The sequence below is a fragment of the Thalassophryne amazonica genome, chromosome 7, assembly GCF_902500255.1.
Source record: "Thalassophryne amazonica chromosome 7, fThaAma1.1, whole genome shotgun sequence".
Lineage (NCBI taxonomy): Eukaryota > Metazoa > Chordata > Actinopteri > Batrachoidiformes > Batrachoididae > Thalassophryne > Thalassophryne amazonica.
Window position 1 is genome coordinate 86,190,177 of NC_047109.1, and position 26,846 is coordinate 86,217,022.

General features: G+C 42.0%; 1 protein-coding gene across 1 annotated transcript; it reads left to right on the forward strand.

The window, feature by feature from the left end:
* Positions 1-1,957: 1,957 nt before the first annotated feature.
* LOC117513328 (C-reactive protein-like) lies at positions 1,958-19,615 on the forward strand. The gene is made up of 5 exons (XM_034173557.1): positions 1,958-1,968; positions 13,289-13,343; positions 18,758-18,860; positions 18,940-19,234; positions 19,373-19,615. The coding sequence occupies exons 2-5, from the start codon at positions 13,289-13,291 to the stop codon at positions 19,592-19,594; spliced, it is 675 nt and encodes a 224-aa protein (XP_034029448.1). The 5' UTR covers positions 1,958-1,968; the 3' UTR covers positions 19,595-19,615.
* The last annotated feature ends 7,231 nt before the right edge of the window (positions 19,616-26,846 follow it).

Sequence of the window (26,846 nt, forward strand, 5' to 3'; positions counted from 1 at the left end):
TAAGTCCAGCCGAGCAGTGAAAGCGGTTTAAGATTTGCTGCAGCTCACCTAACACGCCTCCTGCTGACGCCTGTTCACCTCGCTCTTCCATTGGCTGTTCAAGCGATGGTTGATGCCCCTCGGGATCCATGACGCTGGCCGAGAAATCCTGTTGGGAAGGTGTAGTGACACGGACCCACAACAGGGGCGTTAATGAACGGACAATGGATGAGCCAAAAAGTAACAATTTAATGTTGTGAATCGCACCACAGAATACAGACAATAACAATAGAGGAGTACAGTCAATCGTATACAAGGTGACGTGTGGGCCAGCTCGAGGATAGAAGACGTCTGTCCAGAGAAGAGCCGGATCCCACACGGCTTCCACCGCCAGCGGATCTGAAGAACAAGTCAAGTCCTGAGTCCCAAGTGGCCACCGTCTCCAGCTGTCAGACCAGGTACTGCTGGCAGAAACAGAAACAGTTAATGGTGGGTGTGTGAAGACCCACCCAGTAATCGTCCCTTGATTAGTTCCTCCGAGAGGGAGAACCTCCACCTCCAGAAACAGTTTCACCCATGCAGCTCCTGTCAGTCTCTTCCCGGGATGGAGTGAGAGGCGAAGAACGTCGCAGTCCCGCTATCCACCAGTCCAGCTTCAGACTTGGTCCACAGGAATACGGCTGCACACAGAACAATGTTTAGTTACAATAATCACCGCAGAGAAGGTTACCTCGATTGATAGCTGATTTCTCGGCGAGGAGGTGGAGTTGCAGTCCGGCTTTTATGGTGATGAGTTGAAGGAGTGACAGCTGGTGCTGATAAGTGACAGCTGTCACTCCCAGTGGCTCCGACGCCCTCTCGTGCTTGAAGCCCGCACTCCAAGCAGGGCGCCATCTGGTGGTGGTGGGCCAGCAGTACCTCCTCTTCAGCGGCCCACACAACAGCACATGGCATACAAAAATAATCTAAAAATAACACGAAAACAATAAAATACAATATTAGGCTAAAAAGCTAACTTAAAGAAATGCGTCTTTAGTTGCCTTCTAAAAGTATCTATACAGTCCAGAGAACGAAGGGCACAGGGAAGCTCATTCCAGAGGCTAGGCACCACCACTTTAAAAGATCTGTCCCCGCGAGTTTTAAAACGGGTCCGAGGAACCATCAACAGGTTCTGATTGGACGACCTGAGGCTCCTGGAGGAAGCATAAGGCTGGATCAGGTCCCTGATGTACTCCGGTGCCTGTCCATGCAAAGCTCTAAAAGTCAATACCAGGATTTTGTAATGAATCCTGTAGGAGACAGGCAGCCAATGCAAAGTATTAAGGATAGGAGTAATATGGTCCCTCCTGCGGGTGTGGGTAAGCAGGCGCGCAGCAGAATTTTTCACAACCTGCAGGCGGGCCAACTCCTTCTTATTCAGACAGGTGAAAAGACTGTTACAATAATCCAAACACGATGAGACGAACGCATGAACAATCATCTCCAGCTCTTTTAAAGTCACCATCTTAAGGAGCTTAGAGATGTTCCGAATTTGGAAAAAACAGTTCTTAACCAGATAATTTGTGTGCTGCTCCAGAGACATCCCTCCATCCAAAATGACACCCAGGTTACGCAGACTGCTTTTAACCGTGCAGCTTAAGCTACCGAGATGCTGCTTAATTCCAGGTACAGCACTATCTGGTGCTACAATCAGATTCTCAGTCTTATTGGAGTTTAACTGCAGACTGTTCTCAGTGAGCCATTCCGTAATTTTGGCCAAACAATTTGTGAGAGAGCAGAGTTTCTGTGGCTCAGTTGTCTTAAAAGAGCAGTACAGCTGCAGATCATCAGCATACAAATGATAGGACACATCACTGAACTGCTGGATCAACTTGCTGAGAGGAAGGAGATACCATGAGAACAAAACAGGTCCCAAGACCGATCCCTGCGGCACACCCCACAGAAGAGCTGCAGATTCCAACACTGCATTGCCCACCATCACACTAAAAGGTCTACCAGTCAGGTAAGAGGTAAACCACTCTAAAACACAACCTGACATTCCAACCAAATCCCGCAATCTGTTTATCAGAATGCCATGGTCAATGGTATCAAACGCCGAAGACAGATCAAGCACAATCAGCACAGAATATTTGCCAGTGTCAGCTGCCATCATCATGTCACTAGACACCTTCAACAGGGCTGTTTCAGTAGAATGAAACTCACGGTACCCAGATTGAAAAGTGTCATGGGATGTTGTTAGCCTGCAAAAACGATCTCAACTGAACACAGACTACCTTTTCCAAGACTTTGGCCAAGAAAGGGGTTTTAGATATTGGCCTAAAGTTCTTGAGTTCTGTAGAATCCAATCCAGCTTTCTTTAACTGTGGTTCCACAATGGCATGTTTAAAATAACAGGGAAACACACCACTCGACAAAGACATATTAAACATTTTAGCAATGTAGGGCCCGATGGAGTCAAATACATTCACAAACAGTTTAAATGGAAGAACATCCAAAATACCAGAGGATGGCTTCATTTTATTCATGATGGTTGAGATGTCCTCTACAGTAACAGGCTCAAATGAGGCCCAGCACTGAGTGGGAGGTTCCCAGTGCTGGGGACCATGGCATGGAGGCAGGTTGTCCTTTATAACTCTAACCTTATCAATAAAGAAATCCAGGAACTCCTCACAACTAGTTTTAGAGATAACAGCAGTGACAGCAGCAGATGACACAAGAGAGCTGATTGTGTCAAAAAGCACTTTAGGATTTCTTTTATTGGAGGCAATCAGGCGATTAAAATAACTCGTCCTGGCCTCCTCTATCATCTTATTTAAGGAAGATTTTAAGTCTCTTAAATGTAGCCTGTGAACCTCCAGTTTTGTTAACTTCCATAAGCGTTCAATCTGGCGACATGTTCTCCTTAGAGTCATAATCCCATCATTTATCCAAGGACAGAAACTTTCACGAGGAGCTTTACTAGCCTTAAGTGGTGCCACTTGATCCAAGATAGTGGCACAGTGGCTATTAAAGCTATTCATGAAACAATCAGTTTCAGTGAGATCATTAAAAAGTAAAGGGTTGAACTTATCACAGAAAAGCGTAGCTGTTGTGATAATTCTCCTTTCTGCCTTAGTAGAAACAGGTCGAGGCTCAGATGGCACCATCAAATCAAAGAAAACACAACAATGATCACTCAGAAGAACATCCTCCACACATACATTGGTAATTTCCAGGCCTGGTGCAAAAACCAGATCCAACGTGTGACCCTTGTTGTGAGTGGGACCTGACACATACTGTTTAAAATTAAAAGCCTCTGTCATAGATATAAGCTCTCTTGCTGAAGTGGAAGTATCAACATATCAACATCAATCTGGAAATTAAAATCACCCAAAATTAAGACCTTTTCCAATCTAATTATAGACGATAAAAAGTCAGTAAAAGCCTTAAGAAAAGTCCCAGCAGGGCCAGGAGGTCGATAGATCAAAATACTATAAAATTTATGTGAGGAATGAACTTCCGTCATGAGCGCCTCAAAAGAGGGGGCGTGGCTTGTATCCGACAGTCTGCATGTGTACCGGTCCCGGTGCACAGCAGCCAGTCCTCCCCCCGCGCGACAGGGGCGGGCCTTACCCACTGCTAAGCAACCTGCAGGACAGAGCTCATTTAAATGGATGCATTCATTTTCCCCTCTGCCATGTTTCTGTGAGGAAAAGAAAGTCCAAGTTTTTCCTGACAAAAGCTCATTAATGGAGAACGCTTTATTTGAAATAGAGCGCGCATTCAATAATCCAATCCGACTCAACAATGAGGCGGTAGTCGAGTCCGCTGAGCACAGCGGGATAGGCCTGCAGACATCTCCACGGTCACGTGAGGCACCGCTGTACCAGCGAAACCCACGCTGCTCCTGAGATGTAAACACAGAAAGCAGGGGCGGACCCGGGACCCAAGCGACTCGTTCATCAGGGACCCAGTGATGTCCAGGCTGAGTCCTGCAACACAGAGGAGTGGTGGGATGCGTGAACAGGGCCGCACCGCCAGCCGTATGGCCTTGCAAGAGTGGAACTGGGCAAAGCCACCTGTAGCTTCGGTATCCACGAGCTGCACGCCACACTCCTTGTCTGATCCGAACCTGGACACCCGCTCTGCAGCCTCTTCTCCTCTTTTTCGGACTACCTGGACGTCGCCACAACATCAGGTATTCCCGTGAGGAGGGGGAACACACAAACGGAGGTGGGAAAGTTTGCTTGTAGCTATCCCAGTCATGAAAGAGGCATTCCATTGTCTCTTTAATTTTAAAAAGAGAATCGCGATCATAAATGTATATTGCACTCACGCAATCACTATCCGTCAAAGCTGATATGACAGCACACACAATCAGGAAAATAACAGAAAAACGACATGGTAACAGGAAAGCAGCAGCCGGAACACACACAGGCGCCATCTTGTCTGAGGTGCAAACTGACACTCACTAGCACATGACAAAGTTTGATCTGGATCTGATGAAATTTATGTAGCTTTTTACACCTCGAAATCCTCAAAAAACTTCTGCTTCGGGGGCTTCGCCCCCCCTGAGCCCCCCACGAGGGCATTGCCCCTCGACCCCACCGGGTGCTCTGCAGCCCACTGGACCCCCAACTCAAAGATTTGAACCCCCCCTTTCACATTCCTATATACGGCCCTGCTGTGAACACCTAGTGAGTAGCCTACTCTCATTTAGGTTTTGAAACCTTGTTTCTGAAGTGTTTTTGTGTGATGTGCACAATTTTCCGTATTTTGACTAATACTACCAGCCATTTACGAGCCTAGATAAACTTTGTAATATTAAAAAAATCAGTCCGTTTTTGATTATTAACATTTACTTGTACTTTTACTTTCAATACTTGAGTACATTTAGTTGTACGTTACTTGTCATACTTAAGTACAATAAATACAAGATACTTTAAGACTTTACTTCAAGTGACTTGAACTTCTTCTTCTTCTTCTTCTTCTTCTTTGTCTTTAGGCTGTTCCTGTTAGGGGTCGCCACAGCAGATCAATCGTTTCCATCTCACCCTGTCCTCTGTATCTTCCTCTGTCACACCAACCACCTGCATGTCCTCTCTCAGCACATCCATGAACCTCCTCTTTGGTCTCCCTCTTCTCCTCCTGCCTGGTGGCTCCATCCTCAGCATCCTTCTCCCTATATACCCTGGGTCCCTCCTCTGCACATGTCCAAACCATCTCAATCTCGCCTCTCTGACTTTGTCTCCAAACCGTCCCACCTGAGCTGTCCCTCTGATATGTTCATTCCTAATCTTGTCCATTCTTGTCACTCCCAAAGAGAATCTCAACATCTTCAGCTCTGCCACCTCCAGCTCTGCCTCCTGTCTTTTTGTTAGTGCCACTGTCTCTAAACCATACAACATAGCTGGTCTCACTACTGTTTTGTAAACTTTCCCCTTCACTCTTGCTGATATTCTTTGGTCACAAATCACTCCTGCCGCCTTTCTCCACCCACTCCACCCTGCCTGCACTCTCTTCTTCACCTCTCTACGACACTCTCCATTACTTTGAACAGTTGACCCCAAATATTTAAACTCATCTACTTTCACCACTTCTACTCCTTGTAACTGCACTATTCCAGTGGGCTCCCTCTCATTTACACACATGTACTCAGTCTTGCTTCTACTGACTTTCATTCCCCTTCTCTCCAAAGCATATCTCCACTTCTCCAGACTAGACTCAACTTGCTCTCTACTCTCACTACAGATCACAATGTCATCTGCAAACATCATAGTCCATGGGGACTCCTGTCTGATCTCATCTGTCAACCTGTCCATCACCACTGCAAACAAGAAAGGACTCAGAGCTGATCCTTGGTGTAATCCCACCTCCACCTTGAATGAGTCTGTCATTCTGACTGCGCATCTCACCGCTGTCACACTATACTTGTACATGTCCTGCACTACCCTAACATACTTCTCTGCCACTCCAGACTTCCTCATACAATGCCACAACTCTTCTCTTGGCACCCTATCATAAGCTTTTTCTAAGTCCACAAACACACAATATAACTCTTTCTGTCCTTCTCTGTACTTTTCCAACAGTATTCTCAGAGCAAACATTGCATCTGTAGTGCTCTTTCTCGGCATGAAACCATATTGCTGCTCACAGATCTTCACCTGTTTTCTAAGCCTAGCTTCTACTACTCTTTCCCATAACTTCATGCTGTGGCTGATCAGCTTTATGCCTCTGTAGTTACTGCAGCTCTGCACATCACGCTTGTTCTTGAAAATAGGAACCAGCACACTTCGTCTCCACTCCTCAGGCATCCTCTCACTTTCCAAGATTTTATTAAACAATCTGGTTAGAAACTCTACTGCCATCTCTCCTAGACATTTCCATGCCTCCATTGGAATGTCATCTGGACCAACTGCCTTTCCACTCTTCATCCTCTTCATAGCAGCCCTCACTTCTTCCTTGCTAATCTCTTTTACTTCCTGATTTACTCTCACCACATCATCCAGCCTTTTCTCTCGCTCATTTTCTTTATTCATCAACTCTTCGAAATATTCCCTCCACCTTCTCAGCACACACTCCTCACTTGTCAGCACATTACCATGTGCATCTTTTACCACCCTAACCTGCTGCACATACTTTCCAGCTCTGTCCCTTTGTCTGGCCAATCGGTACAAGTCCTTTTCTCCTTCCTTACTATTCAACTTCTTGTACAGCTCGCAATATGCCTTTTCCTTTGCTTTTGCCACTTCTCTTCTCGCCTTACACCGCATCTCCTTGTACTCCTGTCTACTTTCTTCATCTCTCCGACTATCCCAAAACTTTTTCGCCAACCTCTTTCTCCTTATGCTTTCCTGGACCTCTTCATTCCACCACCAAGTCTCGTTGTCTTCCTTCCACTGTCCAGATGTCATACCCAGTACTGCCCTAGCTGTCTCCCTCACCACATCTGCAGTACTCTTCCAGTTGTCCAAAATTGCTTCCCCTCCAACTAGTGCTTCTCTCACCTGCTCGCTAAATTTCACACAACAGTCTTCCTCCTTCAGCTTCCACCATCTGATCCTTTGTTGAGCTCTCACTCTCTTCTTCTTCTTTACCTCTAAAGTCATCCTACAAACAACCATCCTATGCTGTCTAGTGACACTCTCTCCTGGTACCACCTTACAGTCTGTGATTTCTTTAGCTTGCATCTCCTATAAAGAATGTAGTCCACCTGTGTGCACCTTCCTCCACTTTTATATGTTACCCTGTGCTCCTCCCTTTTCTTAAAGTAGGTATTCACCACAGCCATTTCCATCCTTTTTGCAAAATCAACTACCATCTGTCCTTCCCCATTCCTATCCTTGATACCATATCTACCTAGATAACGATTTGTTTCACAGTGTAATCTTCACATGCCTTAACTAAAGCACTCCCTCTGCTGAATCACCTCTAAATTATTTACACATTATTCACTTTGTGTGTTTTTAGGAATCCGCTAGCTTAGCGCAGCTACTAGCTCTTAGCCGGTTTAGCATGGCGGCTTCTCCTGTCTCTCCCGCACGTTTCTGCTCTGGGTGTGAAATGTTTAGTTATTCCTCGGCCTCCTTTAGCAGTAATGGTACTTGTAATAAGTGTAGCTTATTCGTAGCTTTGGAGGCCAGGCTGGGCGAATTGGAGACTCGGCTCCGCACCATGGAAAATTCTACAGCTAGGCAGGCCCCTGTCGTCGGTGCGGACCAAGGTAGCTTAGCCGCTGTTAGATTCCCTCTGGCAGATTCCGAGCAGGCGGGAAAGCAGGCCGACTGGGTGACTGTGAGGAGGAAGCGTAGTTCTAAACAGAAGCCCCGTGTACACCGCCAACCCGTTCACATTTCTAACCGTTTTTCCCCACTCGACGACACACCCACCGAGGATCAAACTCTGGTTATTGGCGACTCTGTTTTGAGAAATGTGAAGTTAGCGACAGCAGCAACCATAGTCAATTGTCTTCCGGGGGCCAGGACAGGCGACATTGAAGGAAATTTGAAACTGCTGGCTAAGGCTAAGCATAAATTTGGTAAGATTGTAATTCACGTCGGCAGTAATGACACCTGGTTACGCCAATCGGAGGTCACTAAAATTAACATTGAATCGGTGTGTATCTTTGCAAAAGCAATGTCGGACTCTGTAGTTTTCTCTGGGCCCCTCCCCAATCGGACCGGGAGTGACATGTTTAGCCGCATGTTCTCCTTAAATTGCTGGCTGTCTGAGTGGTGTCCAAAAAATGAGGTGGGCTTCATAGATAATTGGCAAAGCTTCTGGAGAAAACCTGGTCTTGTTAGGAGAGACGGCATCCATCCCACTTTGGATGGAGCAGCTCTAATTTCTAGAAATCTGGCCAATTTTCTTAAATCCTCCAAACCCTGACTATCCAGGGTTGGGACCAGGAAGCAGAGTTGTAGTCTTACACACCTCTCTGCAGCTTCTCTCCCCCTGCCATCCCCTCATTACCCCATCCCCGTAGAGACGGTGCCTGCTCCCAGACCACCAATAACCAGCATAAAAATTCAAAAAGAAAAAATAATATAGCACCTTCAACTGCACCACAGACTAAAACAGTTAAATGTGGTCTATTAAACATTAGGTCTCTCTCTTCTAAGTCCCTGTTAGTAAATGATATAATAATTGATCAACATATTGATTTATTCTTACAGAATCCTGGTTACAGCAGGATGAATATGTTAGTTTAAATGAGTCAACTCCCCCGAGTCACACTAACTGCCAGAATGCTCGTAGCACGGGCCGAGGCGGAGGATTAGCAGCAATCTTCCATTCCAGCTTATTAATTAATCAAAAACCCAGACAGAGCTTTAATTCATTTGAAAGCTTGACTCTTAGTCTTGTCCATCCAAATTGGAAGTCCCAAAAAACAGTTTTATTTGTTATTATCTATCGTCCACCTGGTCATTACTGTGAGTTTCTCTGTGAATTTTCAGACCTTTTGTCTGACTTAGTGCTTAGCTCAGATAAGATAATTATAGTGGGCGATTTTAACATCCACACAGATGCTGAGAATGACAGCCTCAACACTGCATTTAATCTATTATTAGACTCAATTGGCTTTGCTCAAAATGTAAATGAGTCTACCCACCACTTTAATCATATCTTAGATCTTGTTCTGACTTACGGTATGGAAATTGAAGACTTAACAGTATTCCCTGAAAACTCCCTTTTGTCTGATCATTTCTTAATAACATTTACATTTACTCTGATGGACTACCCAGCAGTGGGGAATAAGTTTCATTACACTAGACGTCTTTCAGAAAGCGCTGTAACTAGGTTTAAGGATATGATTCCTTCTTTATGTTCTCTAATGCCATATACCAACACAGTGCAGAGTAGCTACCTAAACTCTGTAAGTGAGATAGAGTATCTCGTCAATAGTTTTACATCCTCATTGAAGACAACTTTGGATGCTGTAGCTCCTCTGAAAAAGAGAGCTTTAAATCAGAAGTGCCTGACTCCGTGGTATAACTCACAAACTCGCAGCTTAAAGCAGATAACCCGTACGTTGGAGAGGAAATGGCGTCTCACTAATTTAGAAGATCTTCACTTAGCCTGGAAAAAGAGTCTGTTGCTCTATACAAAAGCCCTCCGTAAAGCTAGGACATCTTACTACTCATCACTAATTGAAGAAAATAAGAACAACCCCAGGTTTCTTTTCAGCACTGTAGCCAGGCTGACAAAGAGTCAGAGCTCTATTGAGCCGAGTATTCCTTTAACTTTAACTAGTAATGACTTCATGATTTTCTTTGCTAATAAAATTTTAACTATTAGAGAAAAAATTACTCATAACCATCCCAAAGACGTATCGTTATCTTTGGCTGCTTTCAGTGATGCCGGTATTTGGTTAGACTCTTTCTCTCAGATTGTTCTGTCTGAGTTATTTTCATTAGTTACTTCATCCAAACCATCAACATGTCTTTTAGACCCCATTCCTACCAGGCTGCTCAAGGAAGCCCTACCATTATTTAATGCTTTGATCTTAAATATGATCAATCTATCTTTATTAGTTGGCTATGTACCACAGGCTTTTAAGGTGGCAGTAATTAAACCATTACTTAAAAAGCCATCACTTGACCCAGCTACCTTAGCTAATTATAGGCCAATCTCCAACCTTCCTTTTCTCTCAAAAATTCTTGAAAGGGTAGTTGTAAAACAGCTAACTGATCATCTGCAGAGGAATGGTCTATTTGAAGAGTTTCAGTCAGGTTTTAGAATTCATCATAGAACAGAAACAGCATTAGTGAAGGTTACAAATGATCTTCTTATGGCCTCAGACAGTGGACTCATCTCTGTGCTTGTTCTGTTAGACCTCAGTGCTGCTTTTGATACTGTTGACCATAAAATTTTATTACAGAGATTAGAGCATGCCATTGGTATTAAAGGCACTGCGCTGCGGTGGTTTGAATCATATATATCTAATAGATTACAATTTGTTCATGTAAATGGGGAATCTTCTTCACAGACTAAGGTTAATTATGGAGTTCCACAAGGTTCTGTGCTAGGACCAATTTTATTCACTTTATACATGCTTCCCTTAGGTAGTATTACTGCTTTTTTTGCATTTACGCAATATCTCTAAAATTAGAAAGGTCTTGTCTCAGAGTGATACTGAAAAAACTAATTCATGCATTTATTTCCTCTAGGCTGGACTATTGTAATTCATTATTATCAGGTTGTCCTAAAAGTTCCCTGAAAAGCCTTCAGTTAATTCAAAATGCTGCAGCTAGAGTACTAACGGGGACTAGAAGGAGAGAGCATATCTCACCCATATTGGCCTCTCTTCATTGGCTTCCTGTTAATTCTAGAATAGAATTTAAAATTCTTCTTCTTACTTATAAGGTTTTGAATAATCAGGTCCCATCTTATCTTAGGGACCTCATAGTACCATATCACCCCAATAGAGCGCTTCGCTCTCAGACTGCAGGCTTACTTGTAGTTCCTAGGGTTTGTAAGAGTAGAATGGGAGGCAGAGCCTTCAGCTTTCAGGCTCCTCTCCTGTGGAACCAGCTCCCAATTCAGATCAGGGAGACAGACACCCTCTCTACTTTTAAGATTAGGCTTAAAACTTTCCTTTTTGCTAAAGCTTATAGTTAGGGCTGGATCAGGTGACCCTGAACCATCCCTTAGTTATGCTGCTATAGACTTAGACTGCTGGGGGGTTCCCATGATGCACTGAGTGTTTCTTTCTCTTTTTGTCTGTATGCACCACTCTGCATTTAATCATTAGTGATTGATCTCTGCTCCCCTCCACAGCATGTCTTTTTCCTGGTTCTCTCCCTCAGCCCCAACCAGTCCCAGCAGAAGACTGCCCCTCCCTGAGCCTGGTTCTGCTGGAGGTTTCTTCCTGTTAAAAGGGAGTTTTTCCTTCCCACTGTTGCCACGTGCTTGCTCACAGGGGGTTGTTTTGACCGTTGAGGTTTTTACGTAATTATTGTATGGCCTTGCCTTGCAGTGTGGAGCGCCTTGGGGCAGCTGTTTGTTGTGATTTGGCGCTATATAAATAAAACTGATTGATTGATATCTGCCCATTACTTCCTCATCACCTCTGTTCCCTTCACCAACATGCCCATTGAAGTCTGCTCCTATCACCACTCTTTCATGCTTGGGCACACTCTCCACCACCTCATCTAACACACTCCAGAAATCTTCTTTCTCCTTCATCTCACAACCTACCTGTGGGGCATATGCACTGATGATATTCATCATCACCCCTTCAATTTCCAACTTCACACTCATCACCCTGTCAGACACTCGCTTAACCTCCAACACACTTTTAACATACTCTTCCTTTAAAATGACCCCAACACCATTTCTCTTCCTGTCCTCACCATGGTACAATAACTTGTACCCACCGCCGATGCTCCTGCTGTTACTTCCCTTCCACTTTGTCTCTTGCACACACAATATGTCTACCTTTCTCCTTTCCATCATATCAGCCAGCTCTCTCCCTTTACCAGTCATACTACCAACATTCAAAGTCCCCACTGTCATTTCCACCCTTCTAGTTTTCTTCTTCTCCCGCTGTTCGTGGCAACGTTTTCCTCCTCTTCTTTGTCGTCGTCTTCGCCCAGCAGTAGCCCAATTTCCACCGGCACCCTGTTGGGCAATAGCACCGGTGGTGGAAGTTGTTAACCCGGGCCGCGACCGATCCGGTATGGGAATTCGATTCTGAGTCTGCATAGTTGGGTTGGCTTGTTTTACGCCGGATGCCCTTCCTGACGCAACCCTCCTCATTTATCCGGGCTTGGGACCGGCACTCAGAATGTACTGGCTGCACACCCCATGTGGCTGAGTTTGTCTTGAACTTCTACCAAATTAATTTTTTTAATGGGTATCTGTACTTTTACTTAAGTGTGATTTTCCGGTACTCTGTACAACACTGCATGCATTGTGTATTTTTTTATTTACTTCTCACAGACTTGTAAATATTCTGCTAGCAGTATCAACATGATCATCATTACTGCCAGATACAGCTGTGCTTTCCAGCCCAAAAGCTGTTTATAAAACAACAAAACCCACCAAAACAAAGACAAAGCTAAACAAATTTAAAAATATGAATTATTTAATATATACCTATTTTATATATATAATATTTTAACAAAATATAAATACATATTAAGTTAACCAGTTGCTTTGTTGATGCATACATAACAATCCTACAGCAGCAAACTGTTTGCAACAAACCAAATTGACCTGCCTTGCCACGCCTCCCCTGCAGTACCTCCAACTTGCCTGCACTTTGGGAACCACTGTTTTAAGTGAACATAAATAGCAAGAATATGCATTTTGCTCAAAGTGTCTATCTATCTATCTATCTATCTATCTATCTATCTATCTATCTATCTATCTATCTATCTATCTATCTATCTATCTATCTATCTATCTATCTATCTATCTATCTATCTATCTATCTATCTATCTATCTATCTATCTATCTATCTATCTATCTATCTATCTATCTATCTATCTATCTATCTATCTATCTATCTATCAAGCAATGTGCATTTACAAAGTGTGTGATTAATCGTTCAACAAAGAAATGCTGAACTGACAATACCAGTTATGTGTCACTGGAAAACACGACCAAAGAGATGGGAATGAGGGAGTGTGTGTATGTGTAGAGACATCATAAACCTGATGAACGATTCACTTCCTCATACACCTTGAAACCGACTTCAAGTACAGACTGACTGCCAATTCAGCATCTACACAAGGTATGATATGATATACACATTGAATAAATACAATCCAACACTGGTTTTAACTTTAAATTCCCTATATTGCTGACTTTTTTTTCTATTAGATGGCATTTTTGCTTCTCCTGCTGATGCTGACAGCATGTGCTGCTGTTCCTCAAGGTAGAAAATCCTGGATTTTTACCTCCACCAACAAACTTGGAAGTTATCACCCATTTGTTTGTCTGTCTGTTTGTGAACAGCCTGGAGCCCACAATTTTTCATACACTCAATAAAAATATAAACGCAACACTTTTGGTTTTGCTCCCATTTTGTATGAGATGAACTGAAAGATCTAAAACTTTTTCTACATACACAATATCACCATTTCCCTCAAATATTGTTCACAAACCAGTCTAAATCTGTGATAGTGAGCACTTCTCCTTTGCTGAGATAATCCATCCCACCTCACAGGTGTGCCATATCAAGATACTGATTAGACACCATGATTAGTGCACAGGTGTGCCTTAGACTGCCCACAATAAAAGGCCACTCTGAAAGGTGCAGTTTTGTTTCATGGGGGGGGGGGGGGGGGGGATACCAGTCAGTATCTGGTGTGACCACAATTTGCCTCATGCAGTGCAACACATCTCCTTTGCATCATCCGTGAAGAGAACACCTCTCCAACGTGCCAAACACCAGCGAATGTGAGCATTTGCCCACTCAAGTCGGTTACGACGACGAACTGGAGTCAGGTCGAGACCCCGATGAAGACGACGAGCATGCAGATGAGCTTCCCTGAGACGGTTTCTGACAGTTTGTGCAGAAATTCTTTGGTTATGCAAACCGAATGTTTCAGCAGCTGTCCGAGTGGCTGGTCTCAGACGATCTTGGAGGTGAACATGCTGGATGTGGAGGTCCTGGGCTGGTGTGGTTACACGTGGTCTGCGGTTGTGAGGCTGGTTGGATGTACTGCCAAATTCTCTGAAACGCCTTTGGAGACGGCTTATGGTAGAGAAATGAACATTCAATACACGAGCAACAGCTCTGGTTGACATTCCTGCTGTCAGCATGCCAATTGCACGCTCCCTCAAATCTTGCGACATCTGTGGCATTGTGCTGTGTGATAAAACTGCACCTTTCAGAGTGGCCTTTTATTGTGGGCAGTCTAAGGCACACCTGTGCACTAATCATGGTGTCTAATCAGTATCTTGATATGGCACACCTGTGAGGTGGGATGGATTATCTCAGCAAAGGAGAAGTGCTCACTATCACAGATTTAGACTGGTTTGTGAACAATATTTGAGGGAAATGGTGATATTGTGTATGTGGAAAAAGTTTCAGATCTTTGAGTTCATCTCATACAAAATGGGAGCAAAACCAAAAGTGTTGCGTTTATATTTTTGTTGAGTATATATCATTATGAATTTTTTACTGAATGGTCACATCCTGATAGTCAAGATAAAGTGATTCAATTTTCAAGGTCATAGGTCAAAGTCAGGAAAAATCTTGGAATATTTGAAAAATCCTTATCTTTATAATTCCTAACTGTCAAAAAAAGATCAAATTTCTTTCATATTTGACAGTGTTCTATAGGATGGTATACTTTATCAACTGACAACGTTTGATCCAGATCTGATCCAGATTACAGATTTTGTGGCCATTTAAATTTATCTTTGAAAACCCCATTTAATGTATATTTTATATCTTAATCAAATATGCCCAATCACTCTCATATTTGAAAGAGAGGTGCAGACTGGCACTCACTATCGCCTGATGAAGTTTGATCTGGATCTGACTGTGGATTTTGTAGACATTTGAGTTTAATATTGAGAAGCCCATTTAATGTATATTTTACATTATATCTTTTCAAATATGCCCCTATCACTCTCATATTTGAAAGAGAGGTGCAGACTGGCACTCACTATTGCCTGACAAAATTTGATCTGGATCTGATTGTGGATTTTGTAGACATTTGAGTTTAATATTGGAAAGCCCATTTAATGTATATTTTACATTATATCTTAATCAAATATGCCCCAATCACTGTCATATTTGAAAGTGTCTCAGTGTTAAAAATATATTTTTAATATTGAAAAGCCCTTTTGATCTATATTTTGTATTATGTTTTAGCTGTTTGACCGTTGGGGTTTTTCTGTAATTATTTTTTGGCTTTTGCCTTACAATATAAAGCGCCTTGGGGCAACTGTTTGTTGTGATTTGGTGCTATATAAATAAAATTGATTTGATTTGATTTATGAAAAGCAAATTAGTGTTGGCAGAGGTTTGCACTCTACGAGCACGGTGTTCTAGTTTTTGATTGTTTCACAAGGTTTAGAGCAAAAAGGAGTTAATCACAGTTTATGGTTCAATTCCACAGAGTGCAGTTCCTTCCCATTTTCACCCCATTCCACAGGGCGCTGTTCTAAAACGATGGCCCACGATCGAAAAGGAAGTGCAAAAACGGGATAAAATGGCTTAATCCTGCTTGCCTTGTAACAGACTGGTTTATAAAGTACAGACCTGGCAACTACCTGGCTTATAAAGCACAGACCTGGCACCCCACTCAAAAGGAAAGAAAAAGAGCTGCACCCTCAGGCAGAACCGTAGCAAACAATGCTTCGGATTCAAATATTTACCCCGATGGAGCACAATCAAACACGTTTCAGCCCGTAGTCATTATGAATACCCCGTTTAAAGAAATTTGAACATGATTGAAGCCATTAAGACTATGAATGCCCCAAAGTTACCACATGATTTTGAGAATGGGATGAAATTTTTAACAGTTCAAGAATTGGATACCAATTTCAAATCTGGTGCCAAAGATGGCTGCAACTATTATTTATACCAAGTTTGTTCAAGATTGACAATAATGGATCAAGAAGTTACTGTGATGGTTCAAAAGCGTGTCCCAATTTGCCGTTTGGGATTAAAAAGGAAGGAATGGTGCTCTGTGGAATGGGCATTCCTGAAGATCCATCCATGCATTTTGTATACCAATTTACTTTAAAGGTCACAGGTTGCTGGAGCCTATCCCAGCAGTCATCGGGTGTGAGAAGAGGTACACAATGGACCGGGCACCAGTCTATATAGACAAACAAACACATTCACACCCGCAGGCACACTTGTGGACAATTTAAAGTTTCCCATTCACCTAATCTTCATGTCTTTGGATGTGGGAGGAAGCCAGTGTACCCAGAGGGAACCCACACAAACATGGGGGGAACATGCAAACTCTGTGCAGAAAGGCCCCAAGTGGGAAGCGATTCCACGACTTTCTTGCTAACCACTAAGTCACCATGTTGCCCCCTCCCGATAACACTCTTTATTAATATTTTGGCCTTCTGGTGCATACCATACTCATGATGCACCATCCCACAGGACTCAAAGAAAACGGTCAGCATGACTATGACATTGTAGTGTAATTGCCGTGCTTTCTTTGGCCTCAGTGATGTTGGCTGTTTCCAGGTCGTACTTGTAAACTCATGTCTCATCACCAGTGATGACGGTGTTCAGGAAGTCTGGGTCGCTGTTTCACATTCCAGCATGTCCTAGGAGACTTCTAGAAGTAGCTGCTTATGGTCCACTGTTAGCAGATTCAACACAAATTTTGCTGACACTCTCTGTGTGCCCAAATCCTCTGTCAAAATGGAATGGACCAAACCTGTACACAAGTTCTTGGATGATGACATAATGGTCATCAGACAGAATACGGACATTGGTAATCCATATTCTGTCAATTTGGCTGTGGATTGCCTACTGGAACATGCTATGCTCTCCAATGATGTGCACCCATTTTTCAAGTGGTTATATCAGCTTTTTTTTTTTTGAGTTATGCTAATAGCATCATTGCCAAACATCTGCTAAATGCATTGCAAATGGTTTCCACTTAGGTGTCACCAAGCTTTTGGCATAATTTGATGCAATACCTTTGCTCAAGTTGTTTCATCATGTTATAAGAAATGAGAATTCAACATGTTTATACAAAGGCTGACTGCTAGCAACTGATGCGCATTGCAGACAGGAAAAAATTCATGCATGTGCAAGAACATCCCCCACACCTCCCCACTAAATGCACACTTCATTTGTTTCATTGGGCTGGATACTTTTTGTATGCACCTCATGATTTTAAAGTTCTGCTATTAACCTATGAAATTATTAACGGACTAGCACCTCCCTATTTAGCTGATCTAATTAAACCCAACATACTGGTGTCACCAACCGAACGGTCCGCACTAAAAATCGGTCCGCCCTAATTTTACTGCACATGCGTCATTTCGGAGAGTCAGCAGCATCATTTCTAAGCATCAGCTGTGGTTCATTGATTAGCACCTCGTTTCTGCTTCAAACAGCACTCCATTCATCATCTATCTCAGCGACAGATATCTGAAGCTTTTGTACAACAATCATTTCCACATAAATTCTGCATTATTTCATCATAAAAGATGGAGGAACCGATCAGAGTGCCACCGTTGACATGTTGCTGCTGCTGCACCTACGTCATTTCAAAGAGTCAGCCATGGTTCACCGATTATCACCTTGTTTCTGCTTAAAACGGCCTCGTTTCTGCTTAAAACTGACTTTCGAATGATTGAAGAGGTTTTTCGTTGTCATCTGATGGTTAATAATCACATTATTTCCTTTGATCGCTTTGGGTGCAGAGAGTCAGATTCAGATGTGCTGCTGTGGTCCCAAATTATGCATACACAATGAAGGCAGTTCTCAGGGTGCAGGGCTACTTTGTGTCCAAAGGGTAAATAAAAAGTCTGCAGGCCACAGAGCTTTCTCTTATCATTTACCTGTTTTGTGAAATGATCTCCCTATGGAGATAAAACAGTCAGATTCTGTAGAGACATTCAAGTCCAGACTTAAGACACATTTATTCTCCCTCTCGCATCGCTAGTAGACTGGCATAGTGTGGAACTATGCTTCCTATCCTTTTAAATTAATTTTATTAGTCACGGAACAGGTCTCAGCCTCAATTTCATATCAATTCTGGGTCTGTTAGTGAAGCTTAGGGCCAGTGGCCAGCGATCACCTTAGTATTTTATCTGCTTTCCTGTCAATTTACTGTTGATGAATTATACCATATGTGTGTTTTTTCCGGCCGACTGATTCTGCACTTTTTCTCTCTGTCCGAGGTGTGGAGGGCATTGCATGGGATTGGCGTCTGTGGACAATGGGATGCTGGACTCACCGTGAGATGTCATGCCTGAAGCTGATGCAGCAGTTGTTGTGTTGATTTCCTGTTTTGTGTTATTCAGGTTTATAAAACTTTGTAAAAACCTTTTAACTGTCACCCCTCTGAGTCTGGTCTGCTTGAGGTTTCTTCCTCAATATCATCAAAGGGAATTTTTCCTTACCACTGTTGCCTGTGTCCTTGCTCTAGCGGTTGGTGATTAGACCTTACTTGTGTGAAGTGCCTTGAGGCAACTTTGTTGTGATTTGGCCCCATATAAAATGAAATGTTATATATATATATATATAAAATTTCAATACTTAAATTGGCACCCATGTGTGATATGTAATGTGTCGATAGATTAGTGTCTTGTCCCAGCGCTCCTATCAATGATTGCTTATTTCTCTTTGTTTTGAAGATCTTTCAGGCAAAATGTTCACTTTTCCACAACAAACCAACACAGCTCATGCCAGGCTGAACACATTAATAGAAGATTTTGGTGCCATCACTGTATGCCTCAGGTAGTGATCTGTAGAAAATGCTGACAGTAATATGTCATGTCTCTACAAAAGTTTTATTGTTTGTCTTTAACATTGGCAGGTCCTTCACAGACCTACGTAGAACTCACTCTCTCTTCTCTCTGGCCACAAACTCCACTGACAACGGCTTTCTCATCTTTAAAACCGCCACAAGTGACAGAGTTGATGTTTACGCCAGAAACGGTGTTGCACAATTTTCAGGGCAGGATTATCTTTTGAACACGTGGAACTCTCTCTGTGCTACATGGGACTCTGAAAATGGCCTGGTGCAGCTGTGGCTCAATGGAAAGCCTACAGTTAGGAAATTTGTCTCCGCTGGATCAAACATCAGTGAGCATACAGTTATCTTAGGACTGGTACAGTTGGAATCATGGTCTTTCAAAAAGCATTGATTGTTCAATTTTTATGTATTACATCTCCAGATTATACATTTCTAAGGTAATATATTGAGATATAGTTTTAACATATGGTCATCATCTGTACTATGCATACAGGAGCAGGATTCCTGTGGTGGGCTCTTTCATAGCTCACAGTCATTCATTGACATGGTCTGTGATGTCCACATGTGGAATTACGTCCTTTCACCCTATGAAATCCATCGATACTCAGATGATCTCAACTTCACCCCAGGAAACGTGCTCAACTGGAGGTCGCTGGCCTTTGAGACTGTAGGAAGAGTGCTGGTGGAAAACAAACAAATGATCTGCAGTCACTAAGCATAACAAGATGTAATCTAACAGTTATAAAATATTTTAAGTTTAAGTAAACACATAATAGTTTTGTCTTTTCCAACTAAAGGGGTCACATTGAGTAAAATCTTTTTCATGTACTTTTTACACTTACATATAGTTGGGGCTTCACCACAGACTGTATAAACTGGACAAACCCTCCATGATGTCACCCATAGTATTTCTGAAACGTGGGTCTAAAGCTCAAATAGGACAGTTGCAGAATGCCACTATGTTACACACCTACCTACTTTTAAGTAATCAATGCTTAAACTGGGTTTTGGCAAGTAATTAATGCATATTTTTGCAGACCGGGTGGTAACTTTAATAATTAGTGGCTTGGGCACCGGTATTAAAAACTGTTATCTGCAAATACTCTCAGTAACCATGACACTGTCAGTGGAATTATTTGCTCGCTAATGCTAATGGTGCTAACAAAGAAACTGGATAATACTAAACCTTTGCTCAACAAAAATACATTATCGCAGACTTCTTTAATGGATTGTTAGCCACGTTAACCACACAGCAAACCATAATCTCATATTTGCATGAACATACTGAGAAAGGAGTGCACAGCCATTTGCTTACAGTTGTGCTCATACATTTACAACCCAAATTCCAATGCTGTTGGGACATTGTGTGAAATGTAAATAAAAACAGAATACAGTGATTTGCAAATCCTCTTCAACCTATATTCAGTTGAATACACCACAAAGACAAGATATTTAATGTTCAAACTGAGAGACTTTTTTGTTTTGTGCAGATATTTGCTCGTTTTGCAATGGATGCCTGCAACAGATTTCAAAAAAGCTGGGACAGTGGCAACAAAAGACTGGGAAAGTTAATGAATGCTCAAAGAACACCTGTTTGGAACATTCCACAGTTGAACAGGTTCATTGGAAACAGGTGAGTGTCACAATTGGGTATAAATGGAGCATCTCCAAAAGGCTCTGCCATTCACAAGCAAAGATGGGGCGAGGATCACCACTTTGTTAACAACTGCGTGAAGAAATAGTCCAACAGTTTAAGAACAATGTTTCTCAACATTCAATTGCAAAGAATTTAGGGATTCCATCATCTACAGTCCATAATATAATCAGAAGATTCAGAGAATCTTCAGAACTTTCTACACGTAAGTGGCAAGGCTGAAAACAAACATTGAATGCCCATGACCTTAGATCCCTCAGGTGGCACTGCATTCAAAACCGACATCATTGTGTAAAGGATCTTACCACGTGAGCTCAGGAACACTTAAGAAAGCCATTGTCAGGTAACACAGTTCGTCGCTACATCTACAAGTGCAAGTTTAAACTCTACTATGCAAAGCGAAAGCCATACATCAACAACATCCAGAAACGGTGCTGCCGTCCAGACCTGTCACCCAATGAAAATGTGTGGCACATTACGAAGCGCAAAATACGAGAGCGGAGACCCCGGACTGTTGAAAAGTTGTACATCAAGCAAGAATGGGAAAGAATTCCACCTACAAAGCTTCAACAATTAGTGTCCTCAGTTCCCAAATGCTTACTGAGTGTTGTTAGAAGGAAAGGTGATGTAACACAGTGGTAAACATAACACTGTTCCAGCTTTTTTGAAATGTTTTGCAGGCATCCATTTCAAAATGAGCAAATATTTGCACAAAAACAGTAAAGTTGATCATTTCAACATTAAATATCTTATCTTTGTGGTGTATTCAATTGAATATATGTTGAAGAGGATTTGCAAATCATTGCTTTCTGTTTTTATTTACATTTTACACAATGTCCCAACTTCATTGGAATTGGGGTTAAACATACCCTGGTAGAATTTTAGATTTTTTTTTTTTTTTGGGGGGGGGGGGGGGCATTTTTCAGAGAATATGAATGATAACACAAAAACTTTTTTTTCCACTCATGGTTAGTGGTTTTGTAAAACTATTTATTGTCGAACAACTGTGTGTACTATATTTAAATCACAATGACAAGAGAAACTACCAAATGAGCCTGATCAAAGGTTTACATACCCCAGTTCTTAATACCATTTGTTGCCCCCTTTAACATCACTGGCAGCTTGTGGTAGTTGTGGATGAGGCTCTTTATTTTCTCTGATGGTAAAGCTGTCCATTCCTCTTGGCAAAAAGCCTCCAGTTCCTGTAAATTCCTGGACTGTCTTGCATGAACTGCATGTTTCAGATCTGGCTCAGTGGCTCAGTGATATTGAGGTCAGGAGAATGAGATGGCCACTCCAGAACCTTCACTGTACCTAACGTTAGTTTTGTGTTAATCTATGTATGCAATAAAAAGGAATTTTCTGAAAGTGAAAATGCTGTTTTTGGAACCCAATAACACCTCTGAACCTATTGACAAGACATTTCACTGAGGTTAGCATAGTGATATCACTTCCTGGTGTAGGTACTTGCTAACAGCTGTGTTTCTGGAATATTATGTAAAACCTAGTGAGAAGTAAACACTTCTAAAACTGAAAATGCTGTTTTTGTAACCTAATAACACCTCTATAGTCATTTACAAGACAATTTGCAGCTGTTAGCTTGCACACTTACTTTCACTAACTCAAAGCTAACTTCCTATTGAGTAAAATTTGTCTCATTTATAACTGCAAATGCACAGAGGGTGGTCTACAAGTATTCCTTGATTTGCACAACATGAACAAATGATGATTTGAGTTGAACATGTACAAATTGTACACAAAACAATAGGATCTTAATAATTAATTAAACAACTGCAAATTACAAAGAATGTAATGCTCATACGGCTGAGCATATTTTAGCATTGCATTATATTTTACTCAAAATTTCCTCTTCAATAGTGCAAGATTTTATGGTTTCAGTCATACTGTATCTGTATTTTTATGGACCCAAATTGGCAGATGTGCAAATAAAAATAAGTGTATGTTGTTATTGCATTAAAACAATAGACCATGGATTATTTTTCCAGGGATCTATTTCATTGGAGCTGAGCTTCTCCAGTGGATGGGCATGCTATTCTCCTGCCATTTTAGACTGTCTTTGTTTCATTCTGGGGAAAGGATATCATCCCCAGTGGAAGAAAGGACTTGTCCCAATCTGGAAAAGGAGATCACACTGATTTTCAACTGTAGCTGTATCTGGGGTCTGTGCTGGGTAATTGACTTCCAGGGATTATTCCTATTAGGATTCAGTTCCATCTACAGTTGTATGCAAACGTTTGGGCACCCCTGATCATTTTCATGCTTTTCCTTTATAAATCATTAGTTGTCTGGATCAAAAATTTCAGTTAAATATTTCACATAGATGAACATGCTGATATTTGAGAAGTGAAATGAAGTTTCTAGTATTTACAGAAAGTGTGAAATAATTATTTTAACAAAACTAGGCAGGTGCATAAATTTGGGCACCCTTGTCATTTTATTGATTTGACTACATTTAGCACTAATTATTTTAAGACAAAATTGGTTTGGTAAGCTTACTGACCCTTGACCTCCTTACACAGGTGAATCCAGTCATGAGAAAGGGTATTTAAGGTGGCCATTTACAAATGTTTCTCCTTTTTGCATCTCTTCTAATGAATGGTAACATGGGAGCCTCTAAACAACTCTCAAATGACCAGAAAACAAAGATTGTTCAACATCATGGTTTAGGGGAAGGATACAAAAAGCTATCTCAGGAGATTTCAGCTGTCAGTTTCCACTGTGAGGACCATAGTGAGGAAATGGAAGACCACAGGTACAGTACTACAACCCCTGGCAAAAATTATGGAATCACTGGCCTCGGAGGATGTTCATTCAGTTGTTTAATTTTGTAGAAAAAAAGCAGATCACAGACATGACACAAAACTAAAGTCATTTCAAATGGCAACTTTCTGGCTTTAAGAAACACTATAAGAAATCAGGAAAAAAAAAATTGTGGCAGTCAGTAATGGTTACTTTTATAGACCAAGCAGAGGGGAAAAAATATGGAATCACTCAATTCTGAGGAAAAAATTATGGAATCACCCTGTAAATTTTCATCCCCAAAACTAACACCTGCATCAAATCAGATCTGCTCGTTAGTCTGCATCTAAAAAGGAGTGATCACACCTTGGAGAGCTGTTGCACCAAGTGGACTGACATGAATCATGGCTCCAACACGAGAGATGTCAATTGAAACAAAGGAGAGGATTATCAAACTCTTAAAAGAGGGTAAATCATCACGCAATGTTGCAAAAGATGTTGGTTGTTCACAGTCAGCTGTGTCTAAACTCTGGACCAAATGCAAACAACATGGGAAGGTTGTTAAAGGCAAACATACTGGTAGGCCAAGGAAGACATCAAAGCATCAAGACAGAAAACTTAAAGCAATATGTCTCAAACATCGAAAATGCACAACAAAACAAATGAGGAATGAATGGGAGGAAACTGGAGTCAACGTCTGTGACAGAACTGTAAGAAACCGCCTAAAGGAAATGGGATTTACATACAGAAAAGCTAAACAAAAGCCATCATTAACACCTAAACAGAAAAAAACAAGGTTACAATGGGCTAAGGAAAAGCAATCGTGGACTGCGGATGACTGGATAAAAGTCATATTCAGTGATGAATCTCGAATCTGCATTGGGCAAGGTGATGATGCTGGAACTTTTGTTTGGTGCCGTTCCAATGAGATTTATAAAGATGACTGCCTGAAGAGAACATGTAAATTTCCACAGTCATTGATGATATGGGGCTGCATGTCAGGTAAAGGCACTGGGGAGATGGCTGTCATTACATCATCAACAAATGCACAAGTTTACATTGATATTTTGGACACTTTTCTTATCCCATCAATTGAAAGGATGTTTGGGGATGATGAAATCATTTTTCAAGATGATAATGCATCTTGCCATAGAGCAAAAACTGTGAAAACATTCCTTGCAAAAAGACACATAGGGTCAATGTCATGGCCTGCAAATAGTCTGGATCTTAATCAAATTGAAAATCTTTGGTGGAAGTTGAAGAAAATGGTCCATGACAAGGCTCCAACCTGCAAAGCTGATCTGGCAACAGCAATCAGAGAAAGTTGGAGCCAGATTGATGAAGAGTACTGTTTGTCACTCATTAAGTCCATGCCTCAGAGACTGCAAGCTCTTATAAAAGCCAGAGGTGGTGCAACAAAATACTAGTGATGTGTTGGAGCGTTCTTTTGTTTTTCATGATTCCATAATTTTTTCCTCAGAATTGAGTGATTCCATATTTTTTTCCCTCTGCTTGGTCTAAAAAAGTAACTGTTACTGACTGCCACAATTTTTTTTTCCTGATTTCTTATAGTGTTTCTTAAAGCCAGAAAGTTGCCATTTGAAATGACTTTAGTTTTGTGTCATGTCTGTGATCTGCTTTTTTTCTACAAAATGAAACAACCGAATGAACCATCCTCTGAGGCCGGTGATTCCATAATTTTTTGCCAGGGGTTGTAGTTAAGGCCTGAAGTGGCAGGCCAAGAAAAATCTCAGATAAGCTGAAGCGAAGGATGGTGAGAACAGTCATAGTCAACCCACAGACCTGCTCCAAAGACCTATGTCAGATCCCGCTTTTTAGATACACGGCACACGCTCACCCTCCGATGAGTGTGTTTGTGTAAAAACCAGCTCTCCGTCTCTGGGGTCCGACCTTCATGTCTCCACGGCTATTACCCGGCAGGGCTGCACAAAGGCTGTTCAAGATGGTGGCGAGGAGATTCGTCTAGCTGCTCACTGCCTCCATCCGGACGTCCACCCTGCTGAAGCTGATCTCGCACCCCGGTCGAATAGCCTTCTCAGGAACCAGGATACGAACCGGCCACGCCCGTTAACGGCAGCTCTCCTCTTATGGATCAGGGCTCTTGGAATGTTGCTAGATTTTGAATTTAGTGACTCGTACAGCGAGTCCCCAGGATATGTTATTTTCATTAAAAAACCAGACTAACCTTTTAGAGCCTTTTGATGTTGTACACCCAATAAACTTTAACTTTTACACCTTAAGAAGCATCAGTAATCCAATGTCCGAGCCTTAACACTTTAACTGCATGCTTGGAAATTTATTGCAGGTTTTGCAAGTGCCAATAACATAATCAACATAGATTATATGGTGATAATTTCACAATAGTAATTCAAATATAATTAGAATAATGATTGGCAGAGATTTTTGTTTTTAATTCAATAATTCTGACTGATCTTACTTTGACTGGGACTGGATTGACTTCTTAACAATTTTTTCTAGGAGTGAGGGAAGGAGGTTTTTGAGGTTAGGGTCCCCAGCTCGATGAACTTGATTTCCTCTTCATCAGCTATTAATCGTTAGCTGACCACGATCCTTGTGTGATGTTGTAATCCTTCAGGAAGTTAATCCACATAAGAATTTATTCCGTCTTCAATCAACCAAAAGTTGATCTAATCCATTCTGGTATGCGGTGATGTTCCTTGAGAGAGAAATCGTTGAACATTTCCCACTCAGACTTAAGGCCAGTGGTTATTCTCCATTGTTCTGCTACTCTGTGACTGGACGGCCTGAGTGGGAGTTGAAATCTCTCTCAAATGATCTTTTATGGCTCCAGTCCTCTCACTCCACGATTCCAATTGCTGCTCACAAGATGGTCAAGTCTTGTGATCTCCTCGTAGCAGGGGAGTAGTGGCAACAGCACCTCTCCCTGGAAGAATAACCCCGTTTCCTGGTGTTTCAACAAGTTATATATGTTCTTGACTCCAGTCATCCTCAGATGATCTTGGTTACCATGGGGACGCTGTTGACTCAAAACCTCCTCCCTTCTCCTTCTGCTTTACTGGAAATCCCCGCAGCCCCTACCAGTAACTTATTTCTCAAGTTCCTCTTTTCTGTTAACACTTCAGCTTTTCCGAGAATTCATTCTTTTAAATCATTTCTTCAAAATCACATCAATCATATTCAATCATTCATTACAACTCTCTTTCACATAAAAACAATTCATATGATCATATACAAACATTTTCATTCCTTATTATTCTGTTGTGTGGGCCGCCAGAAGAGGAGGTACTGCTGGCCCACCACCAGAGGGAGCCCTGCCTGAAGTGCGGGCTTCAGGCACGAGAGGGCGCTGCCGCCACAGACACAGCTGGGAGTGACAGCTGTCACTCATTAACTCCTGACAGCTGTCACTCATTCTTCATCATCGCACTCCATAAAACCCAGACGTCATCTCCACCTCATCGCCGAGATATCGTACTTCAATGGAGGTAATATCCTCAGCCTTTGTGGTATTTTCTGAATCTGTCTATTGTGAGTGTTTGCAGGAGTACCG